We start from the raw sequence: 19324 nt of genomic DNA, 5'->3' as shown, positions 1-19324 counted from the left end.
CAAAGTGAGACTGCACACGATCAATGCTAGCTGTATGATATTGATACCCTATCATGCACTTGTAAGCATTCGCCAAAATGCTCTTTCCCTGCAGTACACGACAGTTTCCAGCGCCACCCATGGCTCCTATGCGCAAACCGCAAGGCGGAAGCAAACGACGAGGCCCATGCCGCTTGCCGTGGCTTGTTCAAGACGCCGCAACCACCGAATGCGTCGGATTCCACGAGCACCGTACCGGCCGGCCATGCAGGTTAAATAGCCATGCGCGCCGTTGCTGGAGCCACGTCACCCGTTACGACGCCGGTCATCGTACTTCACCTTTCCTGGCGCTCTACGTACGCGCGCACGTACCTCGTACAATGTGGCCATGGCTGGCTTTGGTGCTGGTCGCGCTGTACGTGCGTCCGGCCGCGCCGGCCGATCCCGTGGCGGCGGCGGCGTCGTCCTACATTGTGCACATGGACAAGTCGGCCATGCCGACGGGGTTCGCGAGCCACCTGAGCTGGTACGAGTCCACGCTCGCCGCGGCCGCACCGGGGGCCGACATGTTCTACGTCTACGACCACGCCATGCACGGCTTCGCGGCGCGGCTCCCCGCGGAGGAGCTCGACAGGCTCCGGCGCTCCCCGGGGTTCGTGTCGTGCTACCGCGACGACGCGAGGGTGGTGCGCGACACGACGCACACGCCCGAGTTCCTGGGCGTCAGCGCGGCCGGTGGCATATGGGAGGCGTCCAAGTATGGCGAGGACGTGATCATCGGCGTGGTGGACACGGGCGTGTGGCCCGAGAGCGCGAGCTTCCGCGACGACGGGCTCCCCCCGGTGCCGGCGCGGTGGAAGGGCTTCTGCGAGTCCGGCACGGCGTTCGACGCGGCCAAGGTGTGCAACCGGAAGCTCGTCGGCGCGCGCAAGTTCAACAAGGGCCTCATCGCCAACAACGTGACCATCAGCGTCAACTCCCCGCGGGACACGGACGGCCACGGCACGCACACGTCGTCCACAGCCGCCGGCTCGCCCGTGTCGGGCGCGTCCTTCTTCGGCTACGCGCGGGGCATCGCTCGCGGCATGGCGCCCCGCGCCAGGGTGGCGGTGTACAAGGCACTGTGGGACGAAGGCACGCACGTTTCCGACGTACTCGCCGCCATGGACCAGGCCATCGCCGACGGCGTCGATGTGCTCTCCCTCTCCCTCGGTCTGAACGGCCGGCAGTTATACGAAGACCCCGTTGCAATTGGCGCGTTCGCCGCGATGCAGCGCGGCGTGTTCGTGTCAACCTCGGCCGGTAACGACGGGCCGGACCTCGGGTACCTCCACAACGGCTCACCGTGGGTGCTCACCGTCGCGTCGGGCACGGTGGACCGGCAGTTCTCCGGCATCGTCAGGCTCGGCGACGGCACGACCTTCGTTGGTGCATCGCTATACCCAGGAAGCCCGAGCAGCCTCGGCAATGCCGGGCTCGTGTTCCTCGGCACGTGCGACAACGACACGTCGCTCTCCATGAACCGCGACAAGGTCGTGCTCTGCGACGCCACGGACACGGACTCCCTCGGGTCCGCGATATCCGCGGCGCAGAATGCCAAGGTGCGTGCCGCGCTGTTCCTGTCGAGCGACCCGTTCAGGGAGCTCTCGGAGAGCTTCGAGTTCCCGGGCGTGATCCTGAGCCCGCAGGACGCCCCAGCGCTGCTGCACTACATCCAGAGGAGCCGCACGCCAAAGGCATCCATCAAGTTCGGGGTGACCGTGGTGGACACGAAGCCCGCGCCGCTGGTGGCGACCTACTCGTCGCGTGGCCCGGCGGCGAGCTGCCCGACGGTGCTTAAGCCCGACCTGTTCGCCCCCGGCTCGCTCATCCTCGCATCTTGGGCGGAGAACGCCAGCGTCGCGAATGTCGGGCCCCAGTCGCTGTTTGCCAAGTTCAACATCATCTCCGGCACGTCCATGTCGTGCCCACACGCGTCAGGCGTGGCGGCGCTGCTCAAGGCCGTGCACCCGGAATGGAGCCCCGCGGCGGTGCGGTCGGCGATGATGACGACGGCTAGCGCGGTGGACAACACCTTCGCACCCATCAAGGACATGTCCGGCGGCAACCAGAACGGGCCAGCATCACCGCTCGCAATGGGGTCCGGGCACCTCGACCCGAACCGCGCCCTGAACCCTGGACTGGTCTACGACGCCGGGCCGGGCGACTACATCAAGCTCATGTGCGCCATGAACTACACCACGGCGCAGATCAAGACCGTGGCGCAGTCGTCGGCCCCCGTGGACTGCGCAGGCGCGTCGCTCGATCTCAACTACCCATCCTTCATCGCCTTCTTCGACACGACCGGAGAGAGGGCGTTCGTGAGGACCGTGACCAACGTGGGCGACGGGCCGGCGGGGTACAACGCCACCGTGGAGGGACTGGACGGGCTGAAGGTGACCGTCGTGCCGAACAGGCTGGTGTTCGACGGGAAGAACGAGAAGCAAAGGTACACGGTCATGATTCAGGTTCGGGACGACCTATTACCCGACGTAGTGCTACATGGATCATTGACGTGGATGGACGATAACGGCAAGTACACGGTGAGGAGCCCCATCGTGGTGACGTCGACGTCTGTGCTATAGGATATGTGCACAGTTCAGTATATGTATGTTACATGTTTTGTTGAAGAAAAGGTAATCAAGCTGAGATAATAAGGCAAGTGAAAGCTTGTGAGTGAACAACTGAACATATGTTAAATGGATGTGTCTAGGATTCAGTGGACTCACATTTGACGAAGTCTTAGTCAAATGACGTCACTTATAGCAGATTCAGCATGTTATGTGTCTCGCGAGCCGAGTTGTTTGTGTCTTGTTTTGGGCTGGGCTTTTTCATTTTGGTGTTGTTTGTTTGTCTCCTTTCGGGAAATAAACCAGTTCTTGTAAAATTACAGCGAACTTCCTGTGTTCTGAACATTCGCCTAATCCTTTTGTGGTCTTCAGAATACATTGAGGAGCTCGTGCAGACGAACGCCAATGGAGGCAATAAGCTGTGTGAGGGAACTTTCTTGAACCCCGGCTCATGGGGTGCTGCGCTTCTGGCTGCTGGAACAACCTTATCAGCTATGAGGCACATACTACATGGGCATGGCAAGATAGCCTATGCATTGGTCCGTCCCCCCGGACATCACGCACAACCGGACCATGCCGATGGTTACTGCTTTCTGAACAATGCTGGGCTTGCCGTGCATCTGACTCTGGATTCTGGCCGCGCAAAGGTAGCCGTTGTTGATATTGATGTGCACTATGGGAATGGCGCTGCAGAGGGATTCTATCGCATGGACAACTTGTTGACAATCTCTCTTCACATGAACCATGGCTCTTGGGGTCCATCGCATCCGCAGAGTGGCTCGTCTGATGAGATTGGGGAAGGCAGGGGGCTTGGGTACAATCTCAATATACCTTTGCCTAATGGTAGTGGGGATCTAGGGTACGAATATGCAATGAATGAATTGGTCGTCGCGGCGATTGACAAGTTTCAACCTCAGCTTTTGGTTTTTGTCATTGGTCAAGATTCTAGCATGGTGAGTTGAGTTTGCCTACTTGTTCTCCTTAGTTCACCACATGTTCTATTTATCAATCTTGCTAAATCATGTGCAGTTGCATATTCTATTTTTTTTCGAGAACATGCAGTCATGCTCTAGCAATAGTACTAATATATTGCCATGTAAAAAACAACTAGGTAAACATTCCTTGTTTTAAGGAAAACAGCTAGATTTCCTATTAGGAACTAAGCGGTCTTCTGTTGATACAAGAGATAGGCACCCAAATTCGAGCATAGGAGAACTTGAACATTGATGGGAGCTAGGGTCAGTTCCCCTACTTCATCTTGTACAACATATTGCGGGACTGTGGGAATACATAAACTTCATACCAAGAGTGACAATAAATTTACATTTACGTGATGTATGTTTATTATCTAGTTTCCTTATCGCTACCTATATTGTGGAGCGGAAGTTATGTAGGAGTACTAAACATAAGATAATATTTAGCATGTTATGTGCACAGTTTAGTATATGTATGTTACATGGTTTGTTGGAGAAAAGGTAATCAAGCGAGATAATAAGGCAAGTGTAATCTTGTGAGTGAACAACTGAACATATGTAAATGGATGTGTCTAGGATTCAGTGGACTCACACTTGACGAAGTCTCAGTCAAATGACGTCACTTATAGCAGATTCAGCATGTTATGTGTCTCGCGAGCCGGGTTGTTTGTGTCTTGTTTTGGGCTGGGCTTTTTCATTTTGGTGTTGTTTGTTTGTCTCTTTTCGGTGGTTAGGCTTCTCGATTTGTTGGTCATTGTTGGATTGGTTTGTTTGTTTGTATTTCTTTTGTTGCAAAACCGAAAATAAATTGCACGCCCAAGAGGCAGGACAAAATGCCCGAAAATTGGTTGATAGTTCCTACTTATTATATAACCTCAAAGTACCTATTTAATAACACTTGTTCATAAAAAAAAGTGTGGTTACCTTCCTACTTTGCTTGCAGATTGTTCTACGTCGTTGTTTCCTTCATATGTGAATAATTTAGTTGACGTTCATAAATGAGAATTCGGGTGACGTCATTTTTAAGTGTCATCTTTTTCTTCATATGTGAACACCGTTGGAGAAATAACGCAATGTTGAGTGCATGCACGAGCTCATAAAGCGGATCAGATGCACCCAGGTGGTGGCATGTCAAGCCGCGACACACGACTAATCTTTATTTTTTGAGCTTCTTCTCGCCGTTTGGAGGCCGGACTTGTGGATTGTTGTCTAATATCTACTAGTAAGTGTGCACATGCATGCATGTCTAAAACATTGATCAAGTGAGTTTACATGTTATAAAATTTACATAATTCTTGTAGAAAAATATAAATTAAATGGATACGACATAGATGTCACTCAAACTGTATTTTCTAAAGTGAAACACTCGTGTGATGCAGCAACCTAGTGAAGAATCAAGCATTTGGACACAAGATCACCAAGCTTTTTGAACAAATTGATTTTCAAGATGAATACACACGATCAAAAGGTCAATTCTGAGCACATGCAAGCAAAAAGTTGAAGTTATGCAACACTTGCTCAATTCTACCAATGACTATTCAATACATCATCAATTTCTCCTCTATACAGTAAGGTATCTTCTCAAGTGCACATGGTATTCTAACCTGGAAGTACAGATTTACCAATATAAATAAAATTGACTAATTAGGCATGTAGTGTAATCTTCACTTCTAGTGTAGAAAATGTAAATTAATTTACAATACAATTGCTCTCATAAGAATGGCTACTTCTTCAATCTTATTTTCATGTACAAAGCCAATTTTACATCTACACAACAATATATAAGATTTGTGAGCACATGCAAAAGAGAGGTTAAACGGATTTTTATTATATGAACTAACATTCGACACTAATTCAGATCAACATAGCAAAACTTCTTGGCACCTATAAATTCTGTACTATGGCAAATATTAATAAAACCTTTGTGCTGGGCGAATCAATATTATACAATGGAGGGCAGTGGCACCCTATTAAGAGTGGGACGAGCATCACACATGAGGGCGGCCTCATGGAAGTACAGTTGGGCGATCGAAAGACACAGGAGGCCGAGAGGAAGACATCATGCCACCAGGCGTGGGATAGCCGGTCTCTTCATCAAGGTCGGCGGCAGAGGCACCGTGGCCTGCATATATGATCATGCATTACAAATAGTTAAAAAAATGGCTTTATCACGGTAAACTAAATATATACAATTTGAAAATGTGTTTGTCTTCTTTTGATCCTTTTAATAAGTCGGAGTCCTCAATGAGGTCATGAAAGAGATTGGCACTTCGTGAAGATTTACATTACAAAGGAAAATGTTATCAGCCCACAATTTTTTAATGAAGGTAACATGAACATACATGGGCCCATATGATTGTCTTCATTACTAAGTTGCCTTCATATTTCCATGTCCAGTCTCCCTCCATCCCCCCTCTTTCTCTCTCTAAGCTGAAAATGGATCAAGTATAGGTACAAATCTCGAATTTAAACAAACACAATATGTGTAGAGACGACTGACTAACTGATTTCAACCAAGAATAAGGACGTTCCTACATATGTTTAGATTAAATAAAATGACCTCTAAAGTGTGTAGGAATATTATCCCTAGAGCTATAAAATTATTGGCTCAATAAATTAGTGTCACTATGAGTACATGTGACTGTATATGAATATATTAGCCCTAGAGCCAAACATAGGTCTACCCTCTATGGTGTTTTTACATGGGTAGTAGATGTACGAGATGTATTCAGCGACGACTCGATGGTCATGATGGCACGCCATGCATCATGCCATATGATCCCAATGCATGCTAATACATGTGTGTATGCATGTTAAGATCTGCAGTCCTCTCTTTGCATATACCCTATAAGTAATCTTTTGATCCCTATGTTGTCCGAAATTATGTGAGCGCATCATGCATTCAACAAAAAGTAGTAATAAATTAGTTATAAGAATTCGTCCCAAAATACAAACTTGTGGTTCACTACGTACCTATATGCTAAGGGCTATAAATTTTGGCCACCATAGTTTCTTTCCTTATTTGGTCTACCATTCATCTGAAAACATGATAAATTTGGTGTTATAGTAAAAATAAAGCATAATACAAATTGCAAACTTGTAAAGCAAAGAGAAACAATAAGTTTCTTCGATTTTTGGACAACTTTTCTCACATTTCCTCTGCACCTTGCTATCTCATTTTTAGCTAAATTGCAATTCATACACATGCCACATTTTTAGTTTATTCAGAAATTTTACTCTAGTATATATTTTAAATTAAAATGGTGCCTCAACTTATGTGAAAATTTGAATATATGGGAGTATAACTTTATAAATCATTATAGTTTTAATATAAAAATTACATCCCAAACTTTTTGAAACAGATAATTGTACCAAAAAAATCAGATCCTTGTTTCAAGGAAGGTGATCTTCAAGCCCTTCTTCCATACCGGTTTGACACTAATAGCGAGGGTCTCCTCCACCGAGATCGTCTTTGTACACATAGTCACACCACGAGGAAGTAGAATTTACTGTTTATTTTAGTACCCAAAATCAGTTTGTTGTTCTATTAAAGACATGCATCAAAATGAAAAGTAAATAATCCAAAATGACTGAGCAGGTTAAAAATTGAAGCTGGCTTAAATATTGGTAATTAAGAACCATCTTGGCTGAACTATTTGATTGAACCAACAAAGACACTGCACTGCTAATAATCTATCTTTAGAATAGATCATGAACAATGGTGGTTGTTAACTTGTTATTCAGTCTATTAAAGAAATTAACCAAACCCAAGTGCTCAACTAACTCTCTCAAGTTTAATCTTGGGAACACATGTACCTCATACTGATATTAAATGATTATAAGAATGTTTGAAGGAGCTAATATCCAAAGAGGGGTTAAAATTTCTGAAATTATCCAAATCAATAATACAACGGAGTTCTGAGATGGAACGAAAAAGTGAATTGCATTTATCAAGTTTAAATTGGACCAACTAAGATAGTCTCAATCAAGGTTGTGAGAATCACGATTCTGAATTGGATCGGAGCTCCGTTGGTAGGATCATGAATCGTAGAATCATAACTAGCAGGATCGTAGGAACTTAGATTCTATGAGCTAAATCGTAGAATTGGAGGGGCTAGTTTGGATCCTAAAGTCGTAAGATTCTAAGACTTGACTCACGATTCTGACAACTTTGGTCTCAATATTCAAAAATGTATTGGCTCTTGATTCTTAATTTGTAGTACTAAATGACCACATGTGTACAACATAGGGACGCAGAGCATACTAACATGTGTAATATACATCTACACTTGAATTTTCTGTAAATATATGAAGGGATAGAGAAAAGATATTACTTACAAGGATTTATCCGGTATGACTCGGCATCACGGCCATCCACGGGCCTGTGTGGGCGATGCAACCGCACAGGGCTCCCAAATTGCACGCCCCCAGTTCTAGGCGCGTATTGCTGCACACTGTCTATTTTCGGCCTTTTTCTTTCAACCTTGTAGGACAGGTCACTGAAGCTTCTTGTTTTGGGCCTTGTAGGGCTGGTAGCTGGAGGTTGTATTGTTTGATTGCTCGAGGCACCCTCCACACTCCCCAAGCCCCCTCAATCGAAAAGGAAAAAGTTACAAATCCTGTGAGAGCTGTTTTTTTTTTTGCTTTCTCTATTTTTTCTAAAAAACGTAGTTGTTTCGCGTCTAGGTGTCTTTTCTCATCTACTACCACTAAAAAGGAAGAGAGGGCAAATCCAAATAGCAATCTTAGCCGTCTAATCACGTAATTAGTGGTCTAAGTACTTTCTTAACAAAAACGAAAACGAATCTTCCATATCACGCATGAACAAGTCTGTTTCTGCCCACGACCTTCTCCAACTGTTGTGGCCCACCCCGACGACCGCATCGCTTCTCCAACATCCTCGCTGCTGCCGCTGCCGCCCAGCCTCCACACCGCCAAGCCCCTTCCAGCCTCCACGATGCCGCCCCTCCGCCCAGCCCCGCCGTCGCCTCCCTACCGCACAGCCCCGCTGCCGCCGCCCCCGTCCAGCCCCGCACCCGCCCAGCCACGCTGTCATACAACCCACTCCCTCAAGAGTCCCTTGATCTTCTCCTGCGCGAGTCGGATCATCTGCGCTACTCGATCCAGTCTCTCGCGTCCAGGCTGTGTTGGAAATATGCCCTAGAGGCAATAATAAAATAGTTATTATCATATTTCCTGTTTCAAGATAATCGTTTATTATCCATGCTATAATTGTATTGAATGGAAACATAAATGCATGTGTGGATATATAGACAAAACTATATCCCTAGTAAGCCTCTAGTTGACTAGCCTGTTGATCAAGGATGGTTAAGGTTACCTAACCATAGACAAGTGTTGTCACTCGATGACGGGATCACATCATTGAGAGAATGATGTGATGGACAAGACCGAAACTATAAACGTAGCATGTGATCGTGTCATTTTGTTGCTATTGTTTTGTGCATGTTAAGTATTCATTCCTATGACCATGAGATCATGTAACTAATTGACACCGGAGGAATGCCTTGTGTGTATCAAACGTCGCAACGTTACTGGGTGACTATAAAGGTACTCTACAGGCATCTCCGAAGGTGTCCGTTCAGTTAGCATGGATCGAGACTGGGACTTGTCACTCCGCATGACGGAGAGGTATCTCGGGGCCCACTCGGTAATACAACATTACATACAAGCCTTGCAAGCAATGTGACTAAAGAGTTAGTCACGAGAAGCTGCTTACATATTAGACATTAAAATCTATAGAGATAGATCGAGCCACCTGATAGGACTTTCACAAAGCACATACCTTGATAAAGTTTTGAAAAAGTTCAAAATGGAACAATCCAAGAAGGGGTTCTTGCTTGTGTTACAAGGTATAAAATTGAGTATGAGTCAGTGTCCAGTAACTGCAGAAGATAGAGAAAAGGTGAGTGTCGCCCCCTATGCTTCAGCCATAGGGTCTATCATGTATGAAATGTTGTGCACAAGACCGGATGTCGGCCTGGCCATAAGCATGGCATGCAGGTTTCAAAGTGATCCAGGAGTGGAACACTGGACGATGGTCAAGATTATTCTGAAGTACCTGAAAAGGACTAAGGAAATGTTTCTCGTTTATGAAGGTGACGAAGAGCTCGTTGTAAAGGGTTACGTCGATGCAAGCTTTGACACTGATCCAGATGACTCTAAGTCACAAAACGGATACGTATTTATTCTCAATGGGGGTGCGGTAAGCTGGTGCAGTTCCAAGCAAAGCGTTGTAGCAGATTCTACATGCGAAGCGGAGTACATGGCTGCCTCGGAGGCACCTAAGGAGGGTGTTTAGATGAAGCAGTTCATGACAGATCTTGGAGTTGTGCCAAGCGCACTAAATCCAATAACTCCGTTCTGTGACAACACTGGTGCCATTGCTCTGGTCAAGGAACCAAGGTTACACAAGAGGACCAGACACATCAAACGACGCTTCAACCTCATCCACGACTATGTCGAAGGAGAGGACGTAAATATTTGCAAAGTGCACACGGATCTGAATTTTGCAGATCCCCCGACTAAACCTCTTCCACGAGCGAAGCATGATCAACACCAGAACTGTATGGGTGTTAGATTCATTACAATGTAATCACATAGCGATGTTAGACTAGATTATTGACTCTAATGCAAGTGGGAGACTGTTGGAAATATGCCCTAAAAGCAATAATAAAATAGTTATTATTATATTTCCTGTTTCAAGATAATCGTTTATTATCCATGCTATAATTGTATTGAATGGAAACATAAATGCATGTGTGGATATATAGACAAAACTATGTCCCTAGTAAGCCTCTAGTTGACTAGCCTATTGATCAAGGATGGTTAAGGTTTCCTAACCATAGACAAGTGTTGTCACTCGATGATGGGATCACATCATTGGGAGAATGATGTGATGGACAAGACCCAAACTATAAACGTAGCATGTGATCGTGTCATTTTATTGCTATTGTTTTGTGCATGTCAAGTATTCATTCCTATGACAATGAGATCATGTAACTCACTGACACCGTTGGAATGCCTTGTGTGTATCAAACGTCGCAACGTTACTGGGTGACTCTAAAGGTACTCTACAGGCATCTCTGAAGGTGTCCGTTGAGTTAGCATGGATCATGACTGGGATTTGTCACTCCGTATGATGGAGAGGTATCCCGGGGCCCACTCGGTAATACAACATCACATACAAGTCTTGCAAGCAATGTGACTAAAGAGTTAGTCACGGGATCTTGTATTACGGAATGAGTAAAGAGACTTGCCGGTAACGAGATTGAAATAGGTATGGGGATACCAACGATCAAATCTCGTGCAAGTAACATACCGAAGCACAAAGGGAATGATATACGTGATTGTTTGAATCCTTGACATAGAGGTTCAAACGATAAGATCTTCGTAGAATATGTAGGATCCAATATGGAAATTCAGGTCCCGCTATTGGATATTGATCGGGGAGTATCTCAGGTCATGTCTACATAGTACTTGAACCCGCAAGGTCTACACACTTAAGGTTCGGTGACGTTTCAGTATAGTTGAGTCATAGGTGCTGGTGACCGAAGTTTTGTTCAGAGTCCCGGATGAGATCCCAGACGTCATGAGAGTTTCGGAATGGTCTGGAGACGAAGATTGATATATAGGATTGTTGCATTTGGCTTCCAGAAATATTTTGGGTATTGTCGGCAGTTTACCAGGAGTGACGAATGGGTTCGGGGTTTTACCGGGAGGGGCCACCCACCCGGGAGAGAACTAATAGGCCCATGGGTGGCGCACCATCCCTTAGTGGGATGGTGAGGCCAGACCAATAGGGCTATTTCGGCCAAGGAGAAAAACAAAGGCAAAAGGAAAAAAAAGAGGAGGTGGGAAGGAAGGAAGGGACTCCTCCTTCCAAACCGAAGTGAAGGAGGATTCCTTCCTCCCTCCCTCGGCCGAAGCCCTCCTACTTGGAGTAGGAGGCAAGCCCCACCCCTTTGTTCCTCCTATATATACTAGAGGTTTTAGGGGTTTTGAGGAACAATTTTGCCACGTGCAACCCTAAACCTCTGCTTCATAGTTCTTCCTCTAGATCGGATTTCTGCGGCGCTCAAGCGAAGCCCTGTAGGAATAAGATAATCACCACCACCGGCGCGCCGTCACGCTGCCGGAGAACTCATCTACTTCCCCGTCTCTCTTGCTGGATCAAGAAGGCGGAGATCGTCATCGAGCTGTACGTGTGCTGAACGCGGAGGTGCCATCCGTTCGGTACTAGATTGGGACAGATTGTGGGACGTCGGCGATTTGGATCGCGAAGATGTTCCACTACATCAACTGCATTTCTTAACGCTTCCCGCTTAGCGATCTATAAGGGTATGTAGATCCAATCTCCCTCTCGTAGATGATCATCACCATGATAGATCTTCGTGTGCGTAGGAATTTTTTTGTTTCCCATGCGACGTTCCCTAACAGGCTGAGGGAATCCAACATCCCCGTCTCCTCCGACGAGGCCAAGATGCTGTTGTTTCGCATGTCGCGCGCGGATGTGATGATCGCTAGGATGATGCAGAGTTATTCCAAGGTTAACGCCACTTCTTCACAGCTTCTTCACCGTGCCCACTGGGAATCTACATGGGGCAGTCAGAATCAGATGGCGTGCCATGGTGTTTCGATGATATAAGTAAGACCGAATTTTTGTGGCCAACTTGCTTAATTTCTTCTTCTTAATTAGTGCCCATGTCATGTTCATCAATTAATAATAACGTAATCGAATCACTCTATTTTAGTAGTAATTAGTTAATATAGATTTTCTAACAAGATTACAAGACACTTGTTTGACTTGATTTTGGTGCTGCATGCAGCCACATTGAGTCCTATGCTGTTCAGGACCTCCACACCTGGTATTGCTCCCTACTCTGCTACCATCTGCCCCGCCTTGCATATCTACTCCATCAAAATTGTTGAGCTCAATGCCAACTTTAACTGCCCATTTGTGGTGAGGTTATATCTTGTCCGGCTCTATGGGGAGATGGACATCTTCAACCTTTTGTCACCAAACTTGAGTGCCCCTCATTTTGAGATTATGATTTGAAGTCTTGTTTGAATAGTCCCATTTGTATTTGGTAGATTGTATCTATATACCATGTTAAAAGCAGATGTAACTTCATATATTTTCATATTATAATATTAAATGCCTCTCCATTATATCAAACCCATCCAGCGGTTGGCGGAACAGGCATGGGAATGGGAATCCGCTCTCGTGGTATGCAGCGAGGGACGACGACCTCAACGCTGCGCTGTGGCGGGAGAAGAAGGCGCGGAGATGATCCCGCGGAACGGCTACTGGACCCATCGAGATGGAGCGGCTACGACGGGAGGGGTGGGGGATGGGTGGGTGTTGGCTAAGAAGTCCGGGTGACGTACGATATGGTGGAGGATGTGCACGGGGTGTGGTCTGGCGGCCAGGATATTGTCGCCGTCCGGTTCATCGAGCCGCTCCAAGATGGACAGAGCAATGGAGATCCTTGAGGTCCATAGGTCTGGTTCATAGATGGACAGAGCAAATCCGAGATGGGCGGAGCAAGGGAGATCCTGAGGTGCGTAGATCCTTGACGGATTGTTTGTTCTTCAATGAGGATCTCGTCGTATCGGTCCAGAGTGCTTAGTTAGTTGCGACTTGATGCAAGAGATGCTTCATAATCTATTTCGAGTTTTATCATCCTTCTAATTGTGTATTTATGTGGCAGCGAATTATGAATTTTTGATGTAAATGGTCATTAATCATAGTTGACAATGCTGGATGCATGGGTATTTCAGTGAACCAATATATAGTTTATATTGCCTGCCAATTGCAGTTAAATGTTGGCAGCTTAGTGCTGACTGCTAATCTAGCAAATTCCTCCGGTATTTGATACAATTGAGTTTGTAAGGGATGGCCTCTTTGATTTGTAGCACTTTTGTTCCTAGCCCATTGAACTTGTTTGATTGGTTTGATAAGATTTGTTTTTTAGGACATCGGTAACTTCACTTTTCAGAATGGAAGCTTTACTCAGGTGATGTGGTTCCTTTGAGCATCGATATCTGCAGCGTAATATATGTACATGAAGGAAAACTGAAAGAAAATTTAAACCGGAGTAGAAGCCATGATCTATGGACCATATATATTGTAGTGTGCTTCAGTTTCACTTTCTACAAAGAGAATTTGCAAAACCGGACCATGTATCAACACTGACTAGAAGAAAGGTTAGTCCATCAAATTTACCTTTTTTGTCTTCCATTTTTCATGCTCATCACATATTTATATATGCCTGCCATGGTTGAAGTTTGCTAATATTATTATGTAGAAATAGTCTGTTCCTTTGCACATGTTTTGCTAGCTAGATTGTACGAGAAATATACAGAAATGGGAAAATGCAACCATGTAAAATTAATGTTGGGTGGGTAATATTATGTAGAGATTCTTGCATCTGCATGTTAACTTCAGGTCAACTTTAATGTCAATGCAAATGTAATTATGATCATGCATCAAGAGGAGCAGTCCTCATATTATTGGAACATTGAGGTGTCTTTCTCTTGTGTGGTGCTATTGCTCTATTGTTTGCATTGCTAAAGCTTGGTTGTAGAAATGTTATATCCCAGAGAAAAGATAAAGTGACTCAACTATACAAATGATTCTCTGAATATTCAGTACATGCTTCTATGATTGTTGGTAAAGGTTGGTGGTATTGCTTATCTGAATTAACTTATATCCAACAATACATGCTTCTATGAATGTTGGTAAAGCTTAGTGGTATTTCCAGTTGGTACAGATATTTATGAACGCAGTAAAGGTAATTATTGAGAATTGTATGATGCACATTGTGATTCCAACTTCTGGAAAGAAATGAAGGAACTACTTTGCTATTCCAGTTGGAGATTAGGGATCAGATGCTTGCTCCAAGAACGAGGGGATCAAGGTGTTTCATATACGGTGACAAGGTGAGCATGGCTTTTGGTCTGATTCTAAGTAGCTGTGAAAGTATTACATGCAACCATCCGTTGAGCAGAAATGTCTACCAGGTTGGAGATTAGGGACCAGATGCTTGCTCCAAGAACGAGGGGATCAATGTGTTGAGCTAACAGCAGGGGGGAAGATGATTCCTTCATGTACTACCATAGTCGTCGACCGAAGAATTAAGTGAAACCTTTGCTTTACTTGAAGCTCCAAGTTGTAGTTAACCATAGACTTGTGAGCAACGAAAGGGGGATGGTAATATCAAATAGTTCCAAATTAACATATCTTGTTCAATCTAAATGTTGATTTAAGAATTTGGCACATCCATAATTCATCAAAACTAGAAGGGTAGGGCACGCTTTGCTGCGCTGTTGATTTTTTTGGATTTTCATTTATATCAATCTATCTTAAAATATAAGGTGTATTCTTTTTTGAAAGTCAAACCTCTTTAAATTAGATCATATTTTTGTAGAAATATCCATAATATCGAATCAGATTCTTAGATTCATCATGAAATGAATTTTCATATTTTATTATTTAGTATTGTGGATGCCAATATTTTTGTATTCAAACTTGATCAAAGTAAAAAAATGACTTTCAAACCAATACACCTTAGGTTTTAGAATGGAGTGAGTATTCCGTTCGGTTAGTGGAGAAGATGATGAAGTGTCTTTTCTTTTTTATTCATATAATGCCATGTTTTGGTGGGCTTCCGTGGTGTGATTTAGTGATCTACTAATCAACTTATACTTATGTGTGAAATTTTTTGCATTGATGACTTCATGTACTATATTGATGCCACAATATGAGTTGTTGATGTTAATTTTTCCTAGGTGATAAGAATGTGCCCAAGATTACTAAGTTGTTATAGGGCAGTTGCCTTCAATTGATTTGGAAAATTGTGCATCGAGTCAAAATCATGAACGAAATCTAATACTTAATTTCTTAATGAAATAAAAGAGGATATTTATTAAAATAATTGAGTAAGAGATTGCTCAATGAAATAAAAAATATTATTAATTAAAATAATTGAGTGAAAGTTTGTTGATCATCTTTTGATAACCTCAATTGAATAAGAAGACTCTAATTTGCAGAAAGATTAGTGATATAGTATATAGATACGTAATTTTTTTACGTGCGCTGCACGTGCAAGCTAACTAGTTCATGGCTAGAGGCGTCAACAAGAAGCGTTTCATCAATTATATAAATTAGTACAGCTATTTATTTTGGCAATATATATATTAATTAATTATAAGTTTTTCACATTTTTCATCTTGTAAACACGATATTGAATACTGAAAATAATAAGTATTATTATTATAAGAACAAGACAAAGGGGAGGGTCCCCTCTGTTCTTTTTTTAATACTTGTAATAATTGTTGTTATCATATTTTTGTGTACATACACATTGGTTCATCCATCAATTTGATGTTTGCTCATGTTGTCACGCATCCAAGATTTTCAAGATAGTCAATCATTCAAAATTCAAGCATTGATCTTCTTTTGATTTATTACCTTTTCAGGTAGGTGTCACGGCGGCTCCTGCTCCATAGGCGCGTGGGCTGGCGGCGGTGGCGATGGAACGTAGGGATGCATGGTGCGTTAATGAAGCTATATCTGAGGGTGCGTGATTACAGGGATGCGTTGCGATGATTACAGGAATGCATTGGGTGATTATGGAAGGGTAATTCCATTCAGATACTATTTTCTTGGCCTTGCGTGATTACAGGTGATGCGGTTGCGCACGCGGAGCGTGAAGTTTCCTCTGCGGTGGCCTGATGGAGTATGTTCAGTCAATCAAAATTACTAAGTACTCCATCAGAGAATGGATTAGCTTAAAGCTGGCCGTTAGATTAAATTTTGTGGTTCTAATCATGCGGTGATAATGGACCCGTGTACATCTTATGAGGTGTGTTTAGAGAAAATCATGTTTGCTTTTTTATTAGTACTAGTAGAGAGTAATGTTTTATGTTTCAGCCTTCGTGCTTTTAAACTTGTGGCTCGTTGATATACCATTTGGTATGTTGGTCTGTTTGTTGTGAACTTCGTTAGATGCTTTTTTGTGGCTTTATAAATTTATAAAGCCGGACGCAAAAATGAAAGAATCCTGACCTCTCTAGAAACGTCCTCCCGTTTCCGCGTTCCTCCAGAAGGAGCAGAAGGAAGCGATCCGTCAGACCAGCGCTTTTCCAGATCGAACCGAGTCAGACCCATCAGAACTGAGAACCGCGGCAACAAGGGATCTCGCGAGGGCAAAAATTCAGCAGCAACAATCGTCAGCGAGGCCGAGGAAAGGCGCGGCGATGTTCTTCTTCTTCGTGGGCGGCGTGGAGCAGGGCGCCGGGCGGGTGCTCAAGGAGGCGGCCGGGCGGTGCCTGCGCTGCGGCGGCGCGGCCGACCTGGTGGAGACCGAGAAGGTGCTCAAGCTCTTCTTCGTCCCGGCGTGGCGGTGGCCGGGCAAGGACCCCGCCTACCTCTGCCGCGGCTGCGGCCTACTCGCGCCGCGGTCCCTCGGCGGCGGGGAGCCGCTCCTCCCCCGCGCGGCGCAGTGCGGCGCGTGCAGCCGCGCCGTCGACCCGCAGTTCCGCTTCTGCCCCTTCTGCGGCTCCCCGCTGTGACGCGCGTTGCTCGCCTAGAGAGAGAACCAACACAGGTGACGATACTCTTTTCTCTGTCCCTAGACAGTTTGTGCAGCAGAGTTATAAGTTACCTTCTGGTTTCGCCAGAGTTGCACCGTGTGTGGATGTAAAATGTGGTGAAATGGTTGTACTAAATGTGGTCAATAAAACTCGTCGTATCCATCACTGGGCACAAGCACGCTACTACAAATCTCATCTCAGAGCTCAAATTGCAGTGCACATATAAACAGAAACTATCATCATTCTCCACAAGGTGCTCATTTGCAGAAAATCAAGACACGATTGCACGAATAGGCCAGCGATTTACACAGCGTGCGCGTAGCCTTGGCCTTGAGGTTGAGGGGGGGCAGCGGGGTGGAAGTGTCCATATCCCTGACCCTGAGCAGGAGGAGGGTACTGTCCATATCCCTGCGCATTCGGAGGCGGAGGGTAGTGCGCGTACGGCGCCTGCCCGTACATCGGAGCAGGGTGGCCCATCGCGATCCCGTCCGGCTTGGGCTCGCCTGCCGACGACGACGACGGACCCGCCACGGCGGCAACCGGGTATCCTGGCGCAGCAGCGGCCGGCGTGGCCGCCGCGGCCGCGCGAAGCAAGAAGAAGGATTTGATCCCGAGCACGGTGGCGATGATGCTCAGGATGGCCGCCCGCCTGAAGGCGCCGTCCCTGACGAAGTAGCACCCCGAGTCGACCTCGCGCGTCACGGGCGCGTTCCACGCCGCGCCCTGCACGAAGTAGAGCTCCGCGATCACCGCTGCCACCCTGCACGCGCACACACACACAGCACAGTTGAGTCGGTCGTACGTCGTCGTCGTCACCTCGATCGAATCCTCGACGTGTCGCGGCAGCTCACCATGAGAGGACGGAGAAGACGACGCCGATGTTCCGCTTGGACACGGAGAAGCCGGCGCCGCCGCGGGGCTTGCAGCAGCCGCAGCAGCGGCCGGCGGCCGAGACGGTGATCTGGGCCACCAGCAGCAGGAGGGCGGCGACCAGCCCCAGCGCGAAAGCCGGGTTGGCCGGGTACACGCACTCGGTCCCGGACACGACGATGTCATTCGGCTGCGCGCCGCAACCGCAGGCATCCCGGCGTCAGCTCAGTTTGCTTGAGATGGATGAAATGGATGGATACCGGCGCGCGTACTCACCTCGAGCTTGGTGGCCTCGGCGATGAACCCCAGCACGGCGCTTCCGATCCCAAACAACCCCACCACGATGGACAAGACGATCACGGTCGACTCCATTTCTTCAGAAATCTCTCAGCCGACGTCGTCTTCCTCTCGCTGGATCTGGCTGCCTCCTCCTCTTTTGGTCCGAGATATATTTAAGATCGAGGACGAGAAGACGCCGTGAGGGCGACGAATGGGTGTAAGAGCAGGTGAGCCCGTGATTGAATGGTCTGAGGATGCTTACACCGAGGACGCCGATCAGGTCGTCGGGCGATTTGTTTAGTTTTTCCATCACGCGTAATCTTCGAGTCTTCGTCCATAAGCTAAAATTCTACTAACCCCTGGCACTAGCTGGCGACGACCGCGGAGTTCACGTCAGTCGTGTGAGAAAAGATCTATTCGCGGCAAGCCTGATACCACATCTTTTGCCCCAAGCCTGAGAGCAGTTGTTATTCAGTGATGAAAATGACCACTGGTGGAAAAAGGGCATTTGGTCGCGGTTCGCAACTGCCATTAGTCGCGGTTGCGCAACCGCGACCAAATAGGCGCGACTAAAGGCCCCCCCTTAGTCGCGGTTGCTTAAGAACCGCAACTAAAGGCCCGTCTACGTGGGCGCCAGGCGGCCGTCGGGGCGGAGGACCTTTAGTCGCGGTTCTTCTGGCCAACCGCGACTAAAGGCCGCCGCAGGTTTAGGTACCCCCCCTAAACCTGTTTTCTGTTTAATTTGTATTGTTTTATTTCTTTTGTGCTTTATTTTAATTTTGAAGGAGTTTCACATATTCTACGGTACTACATACATGCATATGAATGTACAATTTCAAACAAATTTGAAATTAGAACCAAAAAGAATTCAAGAGGAATATACAATATATATTCAATATCATCGGATGACCATATACAATTTTGAACAAGTTTCCATACATAATTTAATGCATATAAAGTTCTACGTCCTCGTAATGGTGTTCTCCTTTAGGATGG

The 19324-nt window shown here is 46.2% G+C and overlaps 4 protein-coding genes across 4 annotated transcripts; 3 read left to right on the top strand and 1 right to left on the bottom strand.

The window, feature by feature from the left end:
- Positions 1–2905, top strand: LOC123446564 (subtilisin-like protease SBT3). The gene has a single exon (XM_045123141.1). The coding sequence runs from the start codon at positions 78–80 to the stop codon at positions 2601–2603; it is 2526 nt and encodes an 841-aa protein (XP_044979076.1). The 5' UTR covers positions 1–77; the 3' UTR covers positions 2604–2905.
- LOC123401113 (histone deacetylase 8-like) lies at positions 2607–3550 on the top strand. The gene is made up of 2 exons (XM_045094840.1): positions 2607–2654; positions 2912–3550. Exons 1-2 carry the CDS (start codon positions 2607–2609, stop codon positions 3548–3550), a joined length of 687 nt encoding a protein of 228 aa, XP_044950775.1.
- A 12283-nt stretch (positions 3551–15833) lies between these two features.
- On the top strand, positions 15834–17391 carry LOC123446555. Its single transcript, XM_045123130.1, has one exon. The coding sequence runs from the start codon at positions 16844–16846 to the stop codon at positions 17156–17158; it is 315 nt and encodes a 104-aa protein (XP_044979065.1). The 5' UTR covers positions 15834–16843; the 3' UTR covers positions 17159–17391.
- On the bottom strand, positions 17361–18684 carry LOC123446545. The gene is made up of 3 exons (XM_045123120.1): positions 18326–18684; positions 18031–18239; positions 17361–17939 (listed from the first exon to the last, which is right to left on the bottom strand). The coding sequence occupies exons 1-3, from the start codon at positions 18419–18421 to the stop codon at positions 17483–17485; spliced, it is 762 nt and encodes a 253-aa protein (XP_044979055.1). The 5' UTR covers positions 18422–18684; the 3' UTR covers positions 17361–17482.
- Positions 18685–19324: the final 640 nt, after the last annotated feature.

The sequence above is a fragment of the Hordeum vulgare genome, chromosome 1H, assembly GCF_904849725.1.
Source record: "Hordeum vulgare subsp. vulgare chromosome 1H, MorexV3_pseudomolecules_assembly, whole genome shotgun sequence".
NCBI classification, from domain to species: Eukaryota; Viridiplantae; Streptophyta; class Magnoliopsida; order Poales; family Poaceae; genus Hordeum; species Hordeum vulgare.
The sequence above is the reverse complement of the archived record's forward strand: the minus strand, read 5'-3'. Positions and strand labels throughout refer to the sequence as shown.